The following is a 15,915-nucleotide window of genomic DNA, read 5'->3' on the forward strand; positions in this document are numbered from 1 at the left end:
TAGAAGTAGAAATTAAATTTAGGAGACAAAACCTGTTAAAAATCAAATGAAAACAGTCTCGTTCACATTTTCAGTTTTTTATTCATTAGCAGCCAGTTTCAGCCCTTTCCTCAGACCGTCTTCAGGCTTTTCCCCACCATTGTGACTGCTGGTGGTGGCAGATGGAGCGAGATCCATAGAAGTAAAGATGTCACAGATCTCGCTCCATACGCCGCCACTTGCAGCCATAATGGCTGGGAAAAACCTGTAGATGGTCTGAGGAAAGGACCAAAATCAGTTGCTTACAAATAAAAATCTGAAAATACAAATGAGACTGTTTTTATTTTATTTTTAGCATTTTATACTAATCACTACTTTGCTCCAATTACAAATGCTTTCTAAAATTTTAGATAGAATCTGCATTAAATACGACTCAATTATTTATTATAAAGTTGTCATTCTTGGAAACTAGAAGTGGATTCCATTATGTTCTCAATGTAGTTTTTTAATATCTTTATCATTATTGGGTGATACCCTTTTTAATCTGTGATTTTATGAAATTGTTTCTCTTGCAACTGGAGAAAAAAGGAAGAAGTTAGAAAAAAGGAAAAGGGGAGAAAAGCTTTATTTGAACATCAGAGCTACAATACTATCCCATTTTTCATGCATGAGAGCATCTTTTTCATTTAATCATTTGTTATTTCTTTATGTGTACTTTATTTGATTTGGAATCATTAACTCTATGTCACCATTGAATATCAATAGGATGAATCCCTATGGATGCATATCAACTGACAATCGTGTTGGTCTCATTGAAGTAGTTTTAAATGCTGAAACAATAGCAAATATTCAGAAGGAGAAAGGAATGTTTTCTGCTACATCAGCATTTAAGAAGGGTTCACTTTTAGGTAAGTACAGTTTTTTGTGAAGAGATGTAAAGTAGTTGTTTATCATTTGATGAAGTGGAAAACGCTGCTAGTGCCTGTAAATAATTAATCAAATGTTACATTGATGTGTGTTCGTATTTGGTCCATAGCGTGTCCATGCAGGAATTCAGTCTTATGCCAAATTATAAAAGTCAGCTGTTTTCATCAGTTTTTGTCTTATAAGCAGTCATTGTGTTAAAGAATGACTCTGGAGACTTGAGATTTCCTGGATTGCTGTTAATTATTTCATTTCCAAGTAAGATGGCCAGTAATGGAACCCACTGTTGGATCAAACCACAGTAGAAGACATAATATGACTGTAACAAAAATTAAATATAGGTAGAGTGTACATGTAGCCAAGCAAATTGATGGTAAATAAACCAATGAAGTTCTTTGCTGGATTTCAAAAGATGAGGTGATGACCTAATGGCAGATGGATAGATTACATAAGGAAATACGCAGGGGAAACACGGGTGTGTTTAGCTGAAGGCTGGAAAAGTCTAGCCGAGGCCTTCATCCAGGAGTGGATGTGGGATGGATGGGTGGTGGTGGTGGTGGTGGTGGTGGTGGTGGAGGAGGAGGAGGAGGAGGAGGAGGAGGAGGAGGAGAATCTTCTAAACATTACTGTCTTAGTGTTTGAACACCAACTTAGTATTCGACATTTTCAAGAAAACATATTCACTTTGCAGGTAATTTAATTTGGAATATTAAACCAATACATATCTTCACGTGTCAATATTTGTTCAGATAATAAAATAAAATAATGTTAATACTTAACTTTGATGTTCAGTAAGGAGGTTGTGGGTTACTCGATGGAAATTAATTGCCTGATAACTTTTCTGTATATGACTCTTCCATTTATTTTCTTCAAGTGCAGTGGATGCATTCACAGAATTTTAACAAACTTTAATTCAGACTAATCCAGTTTCTCGGGTCTTGATTTTACAAGTAGACTGGTACAATTATTGTAAAAATCCAGTTTCAACAAGCACTCACTGACTGTATGGAACATGAACTGAACAAAACAATTTGTGTGGACACAACCACTGTTGACTATATACGAGTGTAACAGTAGCAGATTACACGTGTGTTGTTATAACAGTTACTTTAGTTATTCACAAATATTCGTGTGCGGCATTATGCCTTAACAAAAGGAAGAAAATGTCAAACACAAACTGTATTTAAGCAGGATTTGATTTTTTATGTAAAATTTTGTAAAATAAATCTCTTTTACAGTTCCTATACAAAAATGCAAATTATAATTAAAATTCTTAATTATTTAATTACTACCATTTATTTTATGAACAATGTTAAATTTCATAATTTACAACTTCAGTTGTCAGACTCGATGTTACTAACTGTTTTTCCACAACTTTCTGTTCATTAAATTTATGTAAAAATAGCTGCACCATAAAAAAATCCTATTTGTACTCCTCTAATGTTGACACCTCTTTCCAATCAGGAACCTGGAAACATATTAATTTGTTAAAATTTTATGATATTTACAACAATATATTGCACATATTATCATCAGTGAGCACTCAATTCATGTTTATTTCATGCAGTATTAAATAATGAAAAATAAATTTGAAATGTTGTCACATAATAATAATAATAATAATAATAATCACTGTATCATGTTCATCATTAATCGGATATATCAGTAGTACAATAACAGCGTATCAGCGTCATAATCTACTTTCTGACTTCTTGCCTGATCAGTCTTTTTCATTCTAAGTTTTTATCTACTTTTATTTCTTTGGCCTCTTCAAGTACTAAAGTGGTTTCGAACCCGCATGCCATTCAATTTCTGTATCTTTACATAAAATGTTTTACCTAGTATTTATGTTTCATTTTTTCTGTTTACAAAGAATTTGTTAAGGATAAAAATGTTTGTCTAAAGGCAAATTTCATTAATATATGATCCCTATCATAAAGTTTTCCACTGAAGGTTATTTCTGTTCTATTTTTGCATTAACCTCTGCCCCCCCACCCCACCCCCCACCCCCACCCTCCCTCCATCCTATTCTCCGTAAGATTTATTCAATATCTGCAAATGACTTTTTATTTTTCAATTTTATGATAAAGGCTACTTTTAAAAATCGATTCCTCAAATAAGGACCAGTCTTCATCACACAAACCCCTCAACAGACCAAGAGGTGGTAATGGCACTCAAAGAACTGCATAATTACAAGACATGTGTAGAAGGCCAAATTTTCAGAGAAATGTGCAAATATACCAGTAACACATTTCTGCTCTTCTACATGTGGTTTTATCAAAAAAAAAATTTATTACAGAAAAATTCCCTGAATGTTGGTCTGTGGCTATAGGCCACTCACTCTACAATCAAGGAAGTAAGAATAATCCAGGTAATTACAAACATATACTTCTTTTGGACTTTGCATACAAGATTTTCTCCAGAATTTCAAATGGGATTATTAAACAGCAACAGGAAGAAGACATAGGTGAGTGCCAGGGAAGCTTACATGCTGGAGAAGCTGCGCAGGACAAATCACAATTGTACAAATAATTCTTGGCATATTACACGAAACAAAACAAATCTCTTGCAGTGATAATCATTGTAGATTTTAAGATGGCATATCATTGCTTCCAAGACCATCAATATTGAAAAGCTTGAGAAATGTCAGACTCCACTCAAAATTAGTCAGATTGATAGAACACGTTTTAACTAAAAGGAAATGTGATGTCAGGTTGAGTGGAGAATTTTCCAAGCCATTTTAAGACATGGAGACAGCTTGTCAACACTGCCGCTCCAACTTTATGTTGGAATACATAATTAGAGAATCAATATTGTAAGGTGCAAACATAATATAAATTTAAACTGCCTGGGATTCACTAATGACCTTTCTTTCCTGCCCAACAATTTTTAGGAAACTTGACAAGAAGTCAATCACTACAGGATATAGTGCAGAAAATTGACTTCACAATATCCCTTGAAAAGAAAGAAAGGAAAAAAAATAAATAATATTAATCATTGACAACAGAAAAAATCATAGAGAAATTTAAATATGGAAACCCTGTATGGCGTAATATAACAAATAAACTGACAAAAAGACATTATACCTCCGAGAATACATAAAACAAAAAAGACCTCTTAGTAGCCACCAAATTAAAACATTACGAAACAGTGTACAGCCATTTTCAAAACAGCCAAGGCTTTAGAAATAGATGTAATGCTGAAGATAGAAAGAAGCATAACAAGAGAACTGTCACTAGAGAACAGCTTATAATGAAACAGTATACAAGTAAATGGAACCTGGAAATGAGCTTGATCCAGAAGTCATCCATTAACTTGTAATTTCTATCTAGGTAGTATGAGAAACAAATTCAGAAGCTTGGTGTGTGTGTGTGTGTGTGTGTGTGTGTGTGTGTGTGTGTGTGTGTGTGTGTGACTAGAATGCATGCTGTACCTGCATATGGTTACTTTGGAGTATTGTATGGGAAAATTAATTAAAAAGCTTATATTTTTTACCTCATTTTATGGTATTGATTGTATTTTTAAGCTTGGCTGAAAGACAACAACCCAACTGATGTTCAACTAAATAAAGCAATAGAGGAATTCACATTATCCTGTGCTGGCTACTGTGTAGCTACCTATGTGTTGGGTGTTGGAGACAGACACTCTGATAATATTATGGTGAAGAAATCAGGACAGGTAGGTGATATTATGTGTAATTAAATTCATTAAAATATTGTCAATGACATTTATTTCATGTTATTTGTGTTTTTATGTTTGCAGCTGTTCCATATTGATTTTGGCCATATATTAGGTCATTTTAAAGAGAAGTTTGGTTTCCGGCGTGAACGAGTCCCCTTTGTGTTGACACATGATTTTGTTCATGTAATCAATAAGGGACAAACAAAAAAGGAAGCGTTGGAGTTTCAGATTTTTCAGAGGCATTGTGAACAGGCATTCCGAATTTTGAGACGACACGGAAGTCTCATCCTTTCATTGTTTGCAATGATGATCTCCACAGGACTACCTGAGCTTAGCTCAGAAAAGGATCTCAATTACCTAAGGGACACTCTTGTAAGTAATTTATTTTGAAAATAATTATTGATTTCTTTTTTTTAGAAGCATTGAGATTACTTATAGTACAATTTTTGTAATGATAGGACAGTCATCTTTGCTTGGAATGACTGATAACTGAGGGGAAAAATGGGGGGGGGGATATATATATATAATAGAGGGAAACATTCCACGTGGGAAAAATATATGTAAAAACAAAGATGATGTGACTTACCGAACGAAAGCGCTGGCAGGTCGATAGACACACAAACAATCCTTCACCTACACATCAACTCAGCCAATGAACACACCCGTCAACTCCTATCCTTAATAAAAGTCCTTAATCTTTCCTCTCCCACATCCACACCGGCTGTTCAGAGCATCCTCCTACAGGCCAACCGTAAATTAGAACAGCATGCCACCCTCCACCTCAAAAAACTATCCAATCTCCTGGTTTCCCACCTCCGGAAAGGCAACTCACTCACCCTTCACAACCTTTCTAGCAAACCTCAACCTCCTCTCATTGCACACCAACCCAGTCTCTCCCATCTACTCAATCTCCCACTTCCAGCTCCACTCCCTCCAAAACCTCAAAATTCCAATCAACACAACCTGGAACCACACTGGAAATATCACTTTACCACGAAGAAAAATGATCCTAATCCTACTCCTAATGATCCAACTCCCCAAGACACCATCCAAATTGAACCCTGCCTGGAACAGTTCCGTCCTCCGTCGCAGCGGGACCCACCTCCTCTTCCTCAAAATCACCCTCTCCAAACCTTCCAGGAATTTCTGACTTCCAGCCTTGCATCTCAATCCTTCTTAAAAAACCTTAATCCTACTCCCAACATCACCACTGCTGAAGCCCAGGCTATCCGTGATCTGAAGGCTGACCGATCCATCGTCATTCTTCCGGCGGACAAGGGTTCCACGACCGTGGTACTTGATCGTCGGGAGTATGTGGCTGAGGGACTGCGTCAGCTTTCAGACAACACCACATACAAAGTTTGCCAAGGTAACCCCATTCCCGATGTCCAGGCGGAGCTTCAAGGAATCCTCAGAACCTTAGGCCCCCTGCAAAACCTTTCACCTGACTCCATCAACCTCCTGACCCCACCGACACCCCGCACCCCTACCTTCTACCTTCTTCCTAAAATCCACAAACCCAATCATCCCGGCCGCCCCATTGTAGCTGGTTACCAAGCCCCCACAGAACGTATCTCTGCCTACGTAGATCAACACCTTCAACCCATTACATGCAGTCTTCCATCCTTCATCAAAGACACCAACCACTTTCTCGAATGCCTGGAATCCTTACCCAATCTGTTACCCCCGGAAACCATCCTTGTAACCATTGATGCCACTTCCTTATACACAAATATTCCGCACGTCCAGGGCCTCGCTGCGATGGAGCACTTCCTTTCACGCCGATCACCTGCCACCCTACCTAAAACCTCTTTCCTCATCACCTTAGCCAGCTTCATCTTGACCCACAACTTCTTCACTTTTGAAGGCCAGACATACCAACAATTAAAGGGAACAGCCATGGGTACCAGGATGGCCGCCTCGTACGCCAACCTATTCATGGGTCGCTTAGAGGAAGTCTTCTTGGTTACCCAGGCCTGCCAACCCAAAGTTTGGTACAGATTTATTGATGACATCTTCATGATCTGGACTCACAGTGAAGAAGAACTTCAGAATTTCCTCCCCAACCTCAATTCCTTTGGTTCCATCAGATTCACCTGGTCCTACTCCAAATCCCATGCCACTTTCCTTGACGTTGACCTCCACCTGTCCAATGGCCAGCTTCACACGTCCGTCCACATCAAACCCACCAACAAGCAACAGTACCTGCATTATGACAGCTGCCACCCATTCCACATCAAACGGTCCCTTCCCTACAGCCTAGGTCTTCGTGGCAAACGAATCTGCTCCAGTCCGGAATCCCTGAACCATTACACCAACAACCTGACAACAGCTTTCGCATCTCGCAACTACCCTCCCGACCTGGTACAGAAGCAAATAACCAGAGCCACTTCCTCATCCTCTCGAACCCAGAATCCCCGACAGAAGAACCCCAAAAGTGCCCCACTTGTGACAGGATACTTTCCGGGACTGGATCAGACTCTGAATGTGGCTCTCCAGCAGGCATACGACTTTCTCAAATCCTGCCCTGAAATGAGATCCATCCTTCATGAAATCCTCCCCACTCCACCAAGAGTGTCTTTCCGCCGTCCACCTAACCTTTGTAACCTCTTAGTTCATCCCTATGAAATCCCCAAACCACCTTGCCTACCCTCTGGCTCCTATCCTTGTAACCGCCCCCGGTGTAAAACCTGTCCCATGCACCCTCCCACCATCACCTACTCCAGTCCTGTAACCCGGAAGGTGTACACGATCGAAGGCAGAGCCACATGTGAAAGCACCCACGTGATTTACCAACTGACCTGCCTACACTGTGATGCATTCTATGTGGGAATGACCAGCAACAAACTGTCCATTCGCATGAATGGACACAGGCAGACAGTGTTTGTTGGTAATGAGGATCACCCTGTGGCTAAACATGCATTGGTGCACGGCCAGCACATCTTGGCACAGTGTTACACCGTCCGGGTTATCTGGATACTTCCCACCAACACCAACCTATCCGAACTCCGGAGATGGGAACTTGCTCTTCAATATATCCTCTCTTCCCGTTACCCACCAGGCCTCAATCTCCGCTAATTTCAAGTTGCCGCCACTCATACCTCACCTGTCATTCAACATCATCTTTGCCTCTTCACTTCCGCCTCGACTGACATCTCTGCCAAAACCCTTTGTCTTTAAATATGTCTGCTTGTGTCTGTATACGTGTGGATGGATGTGTGTGTGTGTGTGTGTGTGTGTGTGTGTGTGTGTGTGTGTGTGTGTGTGTGTGTGTGTGTGTGTGTGCGAGTGTATACCTGTCCTTTTTTCCCCCTAAGGTAAGTCTTTCCGCTCCCGGGATTGGAATGAATCCTTACCCTCTCCCTTAAAACCCACATCCTTTCGTCTTTCCCTCTCCTTCCCCTCTTTCCTGATGAGGCAACAGTTTGTTGCAAAAGCTTGGATTTTGTGTGTGTGTGTTTGTGTTTGTTTGTGTGTCTATCGACCTGCCAGCACTTTCGTTTGGTAAGTCACATCATCTTTGTTCAAATGAAAGTGCTGGCAGGTCGTCAGACACACAGCAAACACAAACATACACACAAAATTCTAGCTTTCGCAACCAACGGTTGCTTCATCAGGAAAGAGGGAAGGAGAGGGAAAGATGAAAGGATGTGGGTTTTAAGGGTTCCTCATATTTCACTGATATGAATCGTGCAGCTCTCAGATTACTACTCAGAAAACCTCATATTTCTGACTACTGGATTGTAGGATAAAATGCTGCTTGTCACCATGTCTCAACTGCCTGTTGGTGTCCCACACAAAAGGGATCTCTCCACAGAATAGTCGTATAGTGCAGAGTGATCTGATTGAGATGTCAGAAAAGCGTAACATATTTATTAAGTTAATGTATATATCTCTGAGCATTTTTCTGTAATATATTTGAAAATGATGTGAGTTGACAATGATCCATGAGGAAAGCCAAAGCGTGGTGTTCACAGTGCAAACACCATATACCGAGTGAGATGGCACAGTGGTTAGCAAACTGGACTCGCATTTGGGAGGACGATGGTTCAAACCTGCGCCTGGCCATCTTGATTTAAGTTTCCCGTGATTTCCCTGAATTGTTTCAGGCAAATACTGGTATTGTTCCTTTGAAAGAGCACGTCTGATTTCCTTGCCTATCCCTCCTTAATCCTACGGGACCAATGACCTCGCTGTTTGATCCCCTCCCACAAACCAACCAATCAACCAACTGAACAGCCAGCAAGCTTTCAGACATCAGTACGGTGTTAGGTGCATCCAGTCACATCAAGACATTGTTAAATGGCACAATGTGTTCTTGGAAAATGGATTGCAGGTGCCTCACACAGGCGGAAGGCAGTGTCATAAAAACGAGGTGGAAGATGCTCGACAAGCCATGACACAGAGCCCACGAGAGTTACCCTACTGCTGAACACGCCATACACAACATGTTAGAGCATTATTAGGTGGTATCTTAACATGTATGCATACCGTATTCAGCACAAGCAAGCACTGACACAGCTGAACTATGGACCTCAACTTACATTTAATGTGAGTGGCCAAGTCAATACACATAACTGTATCACGTATCTCATACAAACAATCACTCTAAAGTTAATGTGTGGTGTGGAGTGACTCATGAGAAAGTCTTTGGCCCATTCTTCTTGCAGAGAAGACTGTTCATGCCATCATTTACCTTGAAATGATCGAGCAGTGTGTGGCCCCCCACTTACTGCAAGATGGGTTACGGGAAACCATTATTTATCAACAGAATGACTCTCATAGTGTGTGAACAATTATTAAACCAGATATTCAATGACTGCTGGTGCATCCATGGAGGGACCTATCCCATGGCCTGAGAGCCCTGAGCTAATGCTTACAAGGTTTCCCCAGGTGAGGGGCTACGTCAAGTAAACAGCGCGAGCACAAAGACCACAGCATCTAGCCAACCCACAGAAGCAGATTACAGTGAACTTCCAGCACATCAACCCAGGAAACCTGCGCTTCACATGGCGCAATGTGGATGTGTGGTATGATATGAGCCGCATTCAAAGTGGCAAATATCTTGAGCACTAAAGTGCTGTGACACAGACTTGACACAAACTCCAGACTCTCTAAACAAGTGTGTACTTTTAAAAAGCAATAAAGTTGCATTGTTTCTTGTATATGCTACTTTATATTTCTGACATCTCAAACAGATCACCCTGTAGGTACAAGATATTGTTGTTTGGACTACTGTGGGAGTCAGCACGTTCACGAGACACAGAAGGAGAGAAGTTGTGTTGGTCAGTGGCAGGAATCCAAAATCTTCTGTACAAAACACTTTCATATTAATGGGAAACTTTATTTTTGTTAAGGGAGAGACAATACTTAACTTCCTATGCAATTACGTTAACAATCGATTACTACTTGCAGAACACAGGCTAAGCAACATCTTCCTATTACTCAGCACTGATGCTCTTGGAGTCTGCGACCAAACTGGGATGACCAGTGATGGTTGGCTGGTTAAATCAGCATTGACAGGGAGTGCTGTACTCTTGTCTTCCTGGAGATGTGGCGCTGCCTGCTCTTTCCACTGGTGCGCGGGTTAGCGCCTTCTTGATGCCGGTTTCCAGTGCTGCAGTGCCCCTAAAGCAGTCAATGCTTCAGGACTGCACATTACTCCCCATAACCCCGCCACACCATTGGGGGGGCGACAGGAAGCTGGGTGGCGTGAAGGGCCAGGAGATGCAACTGGGACTGATGCTGGTCCCCGACCGTACCCTGACATCCATCCTGTGTTTGGAGGGAATATTAGTCAGAAGACCGCTGAAAGGGTGCCCACCTTCTTCCTGAGCTGGTCCCACAGAAAATGGAGAGAGTGGCGATGTCACTGTCTGGGAAATTGAGTTTCTGCAGCGGTGAAGACGATGGGTCCAGCTCCATCGATTCTGCATGTGATGCCGAACAGGAACTCGGGGTGGCTGCTCTGGCCGCAAGATCCCTGTAGAATGCTAATCTGGGACAGAAAATCTGCGGAATAATCTTACAATTGACAAGCACCAATCGGGTTCTGATGGCGGTGCAGCAACCCAACAGGAACTTGAGTTAAATACATGCAAGCACCCAAATTTTGAAGAATCGTTCCTCTCTCCCATCACCTGGTGTGACCAAAAACTCTGGAAAAACAAAATCGTTAGATGCAAAGTGATACTTGCAGAGTGCAGGAGGTGCCGTGCTCTGTGGTGGGTGCATAAACTGGAGCAGCATGCTCTGGTGCCGACCATGTAGAAGCTCCTTTGGTGGTGGACTGTCATGGAGCTGGGAGTGTTATGTTGTGAGGAAGAGCAGCAGGATTTGCTCCCATGAGTGGGAGGCACATAATTTGTTCATCTGTTTGAAGATCATACGTACAAATCACTTAGCTTCTCCATTCTACTGAGGATGAAATGGAGCACTGGTAAGGTGACAGTGTGTGAATGGTACTATGCAATGTAGTCGAGTTCATGTGCACTGCAAATGGATATTTGCTAAAAGAGTCTACAGCGATAAGCCGAGCGTTCCAGAAGGGACCAACAAAAACAACATGCACTCATTGCCAGGGCGATTGAGACTTAGGCCAAGCTGAAAACGTTTGTGGTAGGACTGACAGATTCAGAGCACAAGTGTAACACTGTGACATGGTCTGTTCGGTGTGGGTGTTCATGACTGGCCAAGCACAATGCTGACATGCTAACTGTTTTGTGCATACAATTCCCCCATGTCCTTGGTGGAGTGATTGCAACACATCTTCTTGCAAGATATTTGGAATAAGCACATGTGATTGTCCAGGGGCATTTTGCAATGAAATCACATCACGTTGGATGGGGAATCTATGCCAACAAGCAAAACACCGGTGCTCAGAAGAATTCTGAATGTTTTTCACTGAATGAGGCCAGGCAGTATGGATGCAGTGCAACGAAAGGTTCAAATCAGGGTCTGCTTCTGTAGCTCGTTCAGTGCAAAAGTCTGCAGAAGTTTGGTGTCCTCCTCATCAAACTGGCAACAAGATGTGGCAGTTGCATCAGATTTAGAATTGGGACCACCAGGAAGGCGAGAAAAGGCATCAGGCACTTGTATGCTTCAACGTGAGCCGGTACTGTGACAAAGCCCAACATTGCAATTTCTGAGCTGTGCGTGGTGGAACAGGTTTGGACACACGAAACAAAGATTGAAGTGGCTTATGGTTTGTCACTAGGTAAAACTTCCAACCAGACAGATAACTGTGTAACTTTTTCATGTCATAGATAATTGTGAGCACTTCCTTTTTGATTTGGAAGTAGTTACATTGAGTCTTGGTCAATAACTTTGAAGTGAAAGCAAACGGACTGCCCTACGAACCAAATCTGTGCAAGAGCATAGCTCTGATTTCACGTGAAGAAGTATCCACTGTCACAACCATAAGCTTAACGGGATCAAAATGGACGAGGCATCTGTCACTCAAGAAGGCATTTTTTAGCTTCTGGAATGCATCCTGACACTCTTTGGTCCAAACAAAAGGCACATTCTCCCAGTGCAAATGAGGCAATGGAGCCATGATCTGGGTATAAAATTGAATAAAATATGTCAACTCCCCCAGAACTGGCTGCAATTCTGTTACATTTTGCCTAGCGGGCAGGTCCTGGATGGCCAGCAAATGAGATTGGAGGCAATGAATACCCTGGTTATTAAGAACATGGCCTTAGTACTGAATTTGACTGAAAAAAGGCACATTTGTCCAGGCAACACTTCAAACCTGCAAATGAAAGTACGAGGGCAGTTCAATAAGTAATGCAACACATTTTTTTTCTCGGCCAATTTTGGTTGAAAAAACCGGAAATTTCTTGTGGAATATTTTCAAACATTCCCGCTTCGTCTCGTATAGTTTCATTGACTTCCGACAGGTGGCAGCACTGTGCGGAGCTGTTAAAATGGCGTCTGTAACGGATGTGCGTTGCAAACAACGGGCAGTGATCGAGTTTCTTTTGGCGGAAAACCAGGGCATCTCAGATATTCATAGGTGCTTGCAGAATGTCTACGGTGATCTGGCAGTGGACAAAAGCACGGTGAGTCGTTGGGCAAAGCGTGTGTCATCATCGCCGCAAGGTCAAGCAAGACTGTCTGATCTCCCGTGTGCAGGCCGGCCGTGCACAGCTGTGACTCCTGCAATGGCGGAGCGTGCGAACACACTCGTTCGAGATGATCGACGGATCACCATCAAACAACTCAGTGCTCAACTTGACATCTCTGTTGGTAGTGCTGTTACAATTGTTCACCAGTTGGGATATTCAAAGGTTTGTTCCCGCTGGGTCCCTCGTTGTCTAACCGAACACCATAAAGAGCAAAGGAGAACCATCTGTGCAGAATTGCTTGCTTGTCATGTGGCTGAGGGTGACAATTTCTTGTCAAAGATTGTTACAGGCGGTGAAACATGGGTTCATCACTTCGAACCTGAAACAAAACGGCAATCAATGGAGTGGCGCCACACCCACTCCCCTACCAAGAAAAAGTTTAAAGCCATACCCTCAGCTGGTAAAGTCATGGTTACAGTCTTCTGGGACGCTGAAGGGGTTATTCTGTTCGATGTCCTTCCCCATGGTCAAACGATCAACTCTGAAGTGTATTGTGCTACTCTTCAGAAATTGAAGAAACGACTTCAGCGTGTTCGTAGGCACAAAAATCAGAACGAACTTCTTCTTCATGACAACGCAAGACCTCACACAAGTCTTCGCACCCGAGAGGAGCTCACAAAACTTCAGTGGACTATTCTTCCTCATGCACCCTACAGCCCCGATCTCGCACCGTCGGATTTCCATATGTTTGGCCCAATGAAGGACGCAATCCGTGGGAGGTACTACGCGGATGATGAAGAAGTTATTGATGCAGTACAACGTTGGCTCCGACATCGACCAGTGGAATGGTACCGTGCAGGCATACAGGCCCTCATTTCAAGGTGGCGTAAGGCCGTAGCATTGAATGGAGATTACGTTGAAAAATAGTGTTGTGTAGCTAAAAGATTGGGGAATAACCTGGTGTATTTCAATTCTGAATAAAACAATCCCTGTTTCAGAAAAAAATGTGTTGCATTACTTATTGAACTGCCCTCGTACTTGAAAAAGCATACGAAGGTTACTGATATGTTCCTCCTCTGTACGTCCTGACACCACAAAGCTTTGCACTTTCTGAGACTCTTCATCTACCGGAATTTGCAAATATGGATTGCATAAGTCAAGTTTTGAAAGACAATGGCCTGCACCAACCCTGTCCATTAATTCCTCAGGGTGAGGCAATGGATAAGTATCAGTTGGTGTTTGTGGATTCACAATGGATTTAAAGTCAACACAAAGAGGAAGTCATCCAGAAGGCTTTGGTAAGATATTAAGGGAGAAGCCCATTGACTAGCCTGGATAGGAGCAATAACATGATTGTCTTGCAATTCTTTAAATCCAATTGCAACTCTGTCTCTAACTGCAAGAGGGACGGGACACACCCAAAAAAACTTAGGTTGCACATTTTCCTTCACTGTTATGTATGCCGCAAAATTATTTGCTCTGCCAATTATTTCAGAAAATAAAGTAGGAAACTCCTCAATCAACTGAGTAACACTGTCTTTTGGGTTGAAAGCATAAACAGAAAATGCATTGTCTTGAATAAGAAGATGAAACAAATCAAATGAATCTAACCCAAAAATATTTTCACAGTCTTGCAAACGCAAAATTATAAATGTCACGATTCTGGTGTGAGACTGGAATGTGGCAGGTAAACTATGTACCAAGCACTGGAATGTTCTGACACTTTATACGTAGTAAGTTACATGCAAGATTTTGACAACTGTGGCAAGACCAACTGCTCGTAAGTGGCATGATTAGGCAATGTAATGGAAGCACCAATGTCAAACTTAATTCACACACAGTGTCTGGCAACGACTAAGTTCACAAACAGTTTGACTGTCGTTGCACAACACTTGGGTGGGATGAAGGCACATCCTGAATTCAGTCATTGCTAGTACCCGTAGCCAGTTTAGGGAAAACTACATTCACTGAATGAGAAGGTGCTCCACGCTTACGAAAACAGAAGTGGGTGTAGCTCCTTTTCTTTTGCTAGCACACAGACTGTAAATGACCTGGCTTCACACAAGCAAACCAAGCTGCATTCCACAAAGGGCAGTTTTGTCAGTTATATTTGGAAAAGCAGCAGCGAGATGATTTCACAGCAGACACACGTGTTGACACTTCTTTACTGTGACCATGGCGCAGTGGCCTTTTTGTGTGTGGCAATCGGTCGCAAGGCCGTACCTGTTTGTCACTTCGTGTTCCAATGCAGATGGGAGCTACTACGAAATTTTCCACAGTAATAATAATCGTGATGTTCAATAATTTTTAACACTTTTTTTTAAGTAGGATCAGAATGTTTGAGAATTTGTTCACAAATCCTACTGTCTGATACATTGTACATAATTGGATCCTGAATCCTCGCGTCACAATAGTACTGTCCACAGCTACATTGAAAGCAACAATGTTTTCTACATCTACATTTACATCCATACTCCGTAAGCCACCTGACACTGTGTGACGGAGGGTACTTTGAGTACCTCTATCGGTTCTCCCTTCTATTCCAGTCTCGTATTGTGGAAAGAAAGATTGTCGGTGTGCCTCTGTGTGGGCTCTAATCTCTCTGATTTTATCCTCATGGTCTCTTCGCAAGATATTCGTAGGAGGGAGCAATATACTGCTTGACTCCTCGGTGAAGGTATGTTCTCAAAACTTCAACAAAAGCCTGTACCGAGCTACTGAGCGTCTCTCCTGCAGAATCTTCCACTGAAGTTTATCTATCATCTCCGTAACACTTTCGCGATTACTAAATGATCCTGTAACGAAGCACGCTGCTCTCCATCGGATCTTCTCTCTCTCTTCTATCAACCCTATCTGGTACGGATCCCACACTGGTGAGCAATATTCAAGCAGTGGGCGAACAAGTGTACTGTAACCTACTTCCTTTGTTTTCGGATTGCATTTCCTTAGGATTCTTCCACTGAATCTCAGTCTGGCATCCGCTTTACCGACAATCAACTTTATATGATCATTTCGTTTTAAATCACTCCTAATACCTACTCCCAGATAATTCACAGAATTAACTGCTTCCAGTTGCTGACCTGCTATATTGTAGCTAAATGATAAAGAATCTTTCTTTCTGTGTATTGGCAGCACATTACACTTGTCTACATTGAGATTTGATTGCCATTCCCTGCACCATGTGTCAATTCATTGCAGATCCCCCTGCATTTCCGTACAATTTTCCATTGTTACAACCTCTCGATATAACACAGCATCATCC

General features: G+C 42.0%; 1 protein-coding gene across 1 annotated transcript in view; it reads left to right on the top strand.

Moving 5' to 3' along the window:
* Positions 1 to 15,915, top strand: part of LOC126251332 (phosphatidylinositol 4,5-bisphosphate 3-kinase catalytic subunit delta isoform) — a 176,004-nt gene that overhangs the window by 146,940 nt on the left and 13,149 nt on the right. The window contains exons 15-17 of the mRNA XM_049951676.1: positions 745 to 887; positions 4,430 to 4,581; positions 4,666 to 4,956. Coding sequence (XP_049807633.1) covers positions 745 to 887; positions 4,430 to 4,581; positions 4,666 to 4,956 — 586 coding nt within the window. The remainder of the gene's footprint in view (positions 1 to 744; positions 888 to 4,429; positions 4,582 to 4,665; positions 4,957 to 15,915) is intronic.

Source organism: Schistocerca nitens, chromosome 4, assembly GCF_023898315.1.
Source record: "Schistocerca nitens isolate TAMUIC-IGC-003100 chromosome 4, iqSchNite1.1, whole genome shotgun sequence".
Lineage (NCBI taxonomy): Eukaryota > Metazoa > Arthropoda > Insecta > Orthoptera > Acrididae > Schistocerca > Schistocerca nitens.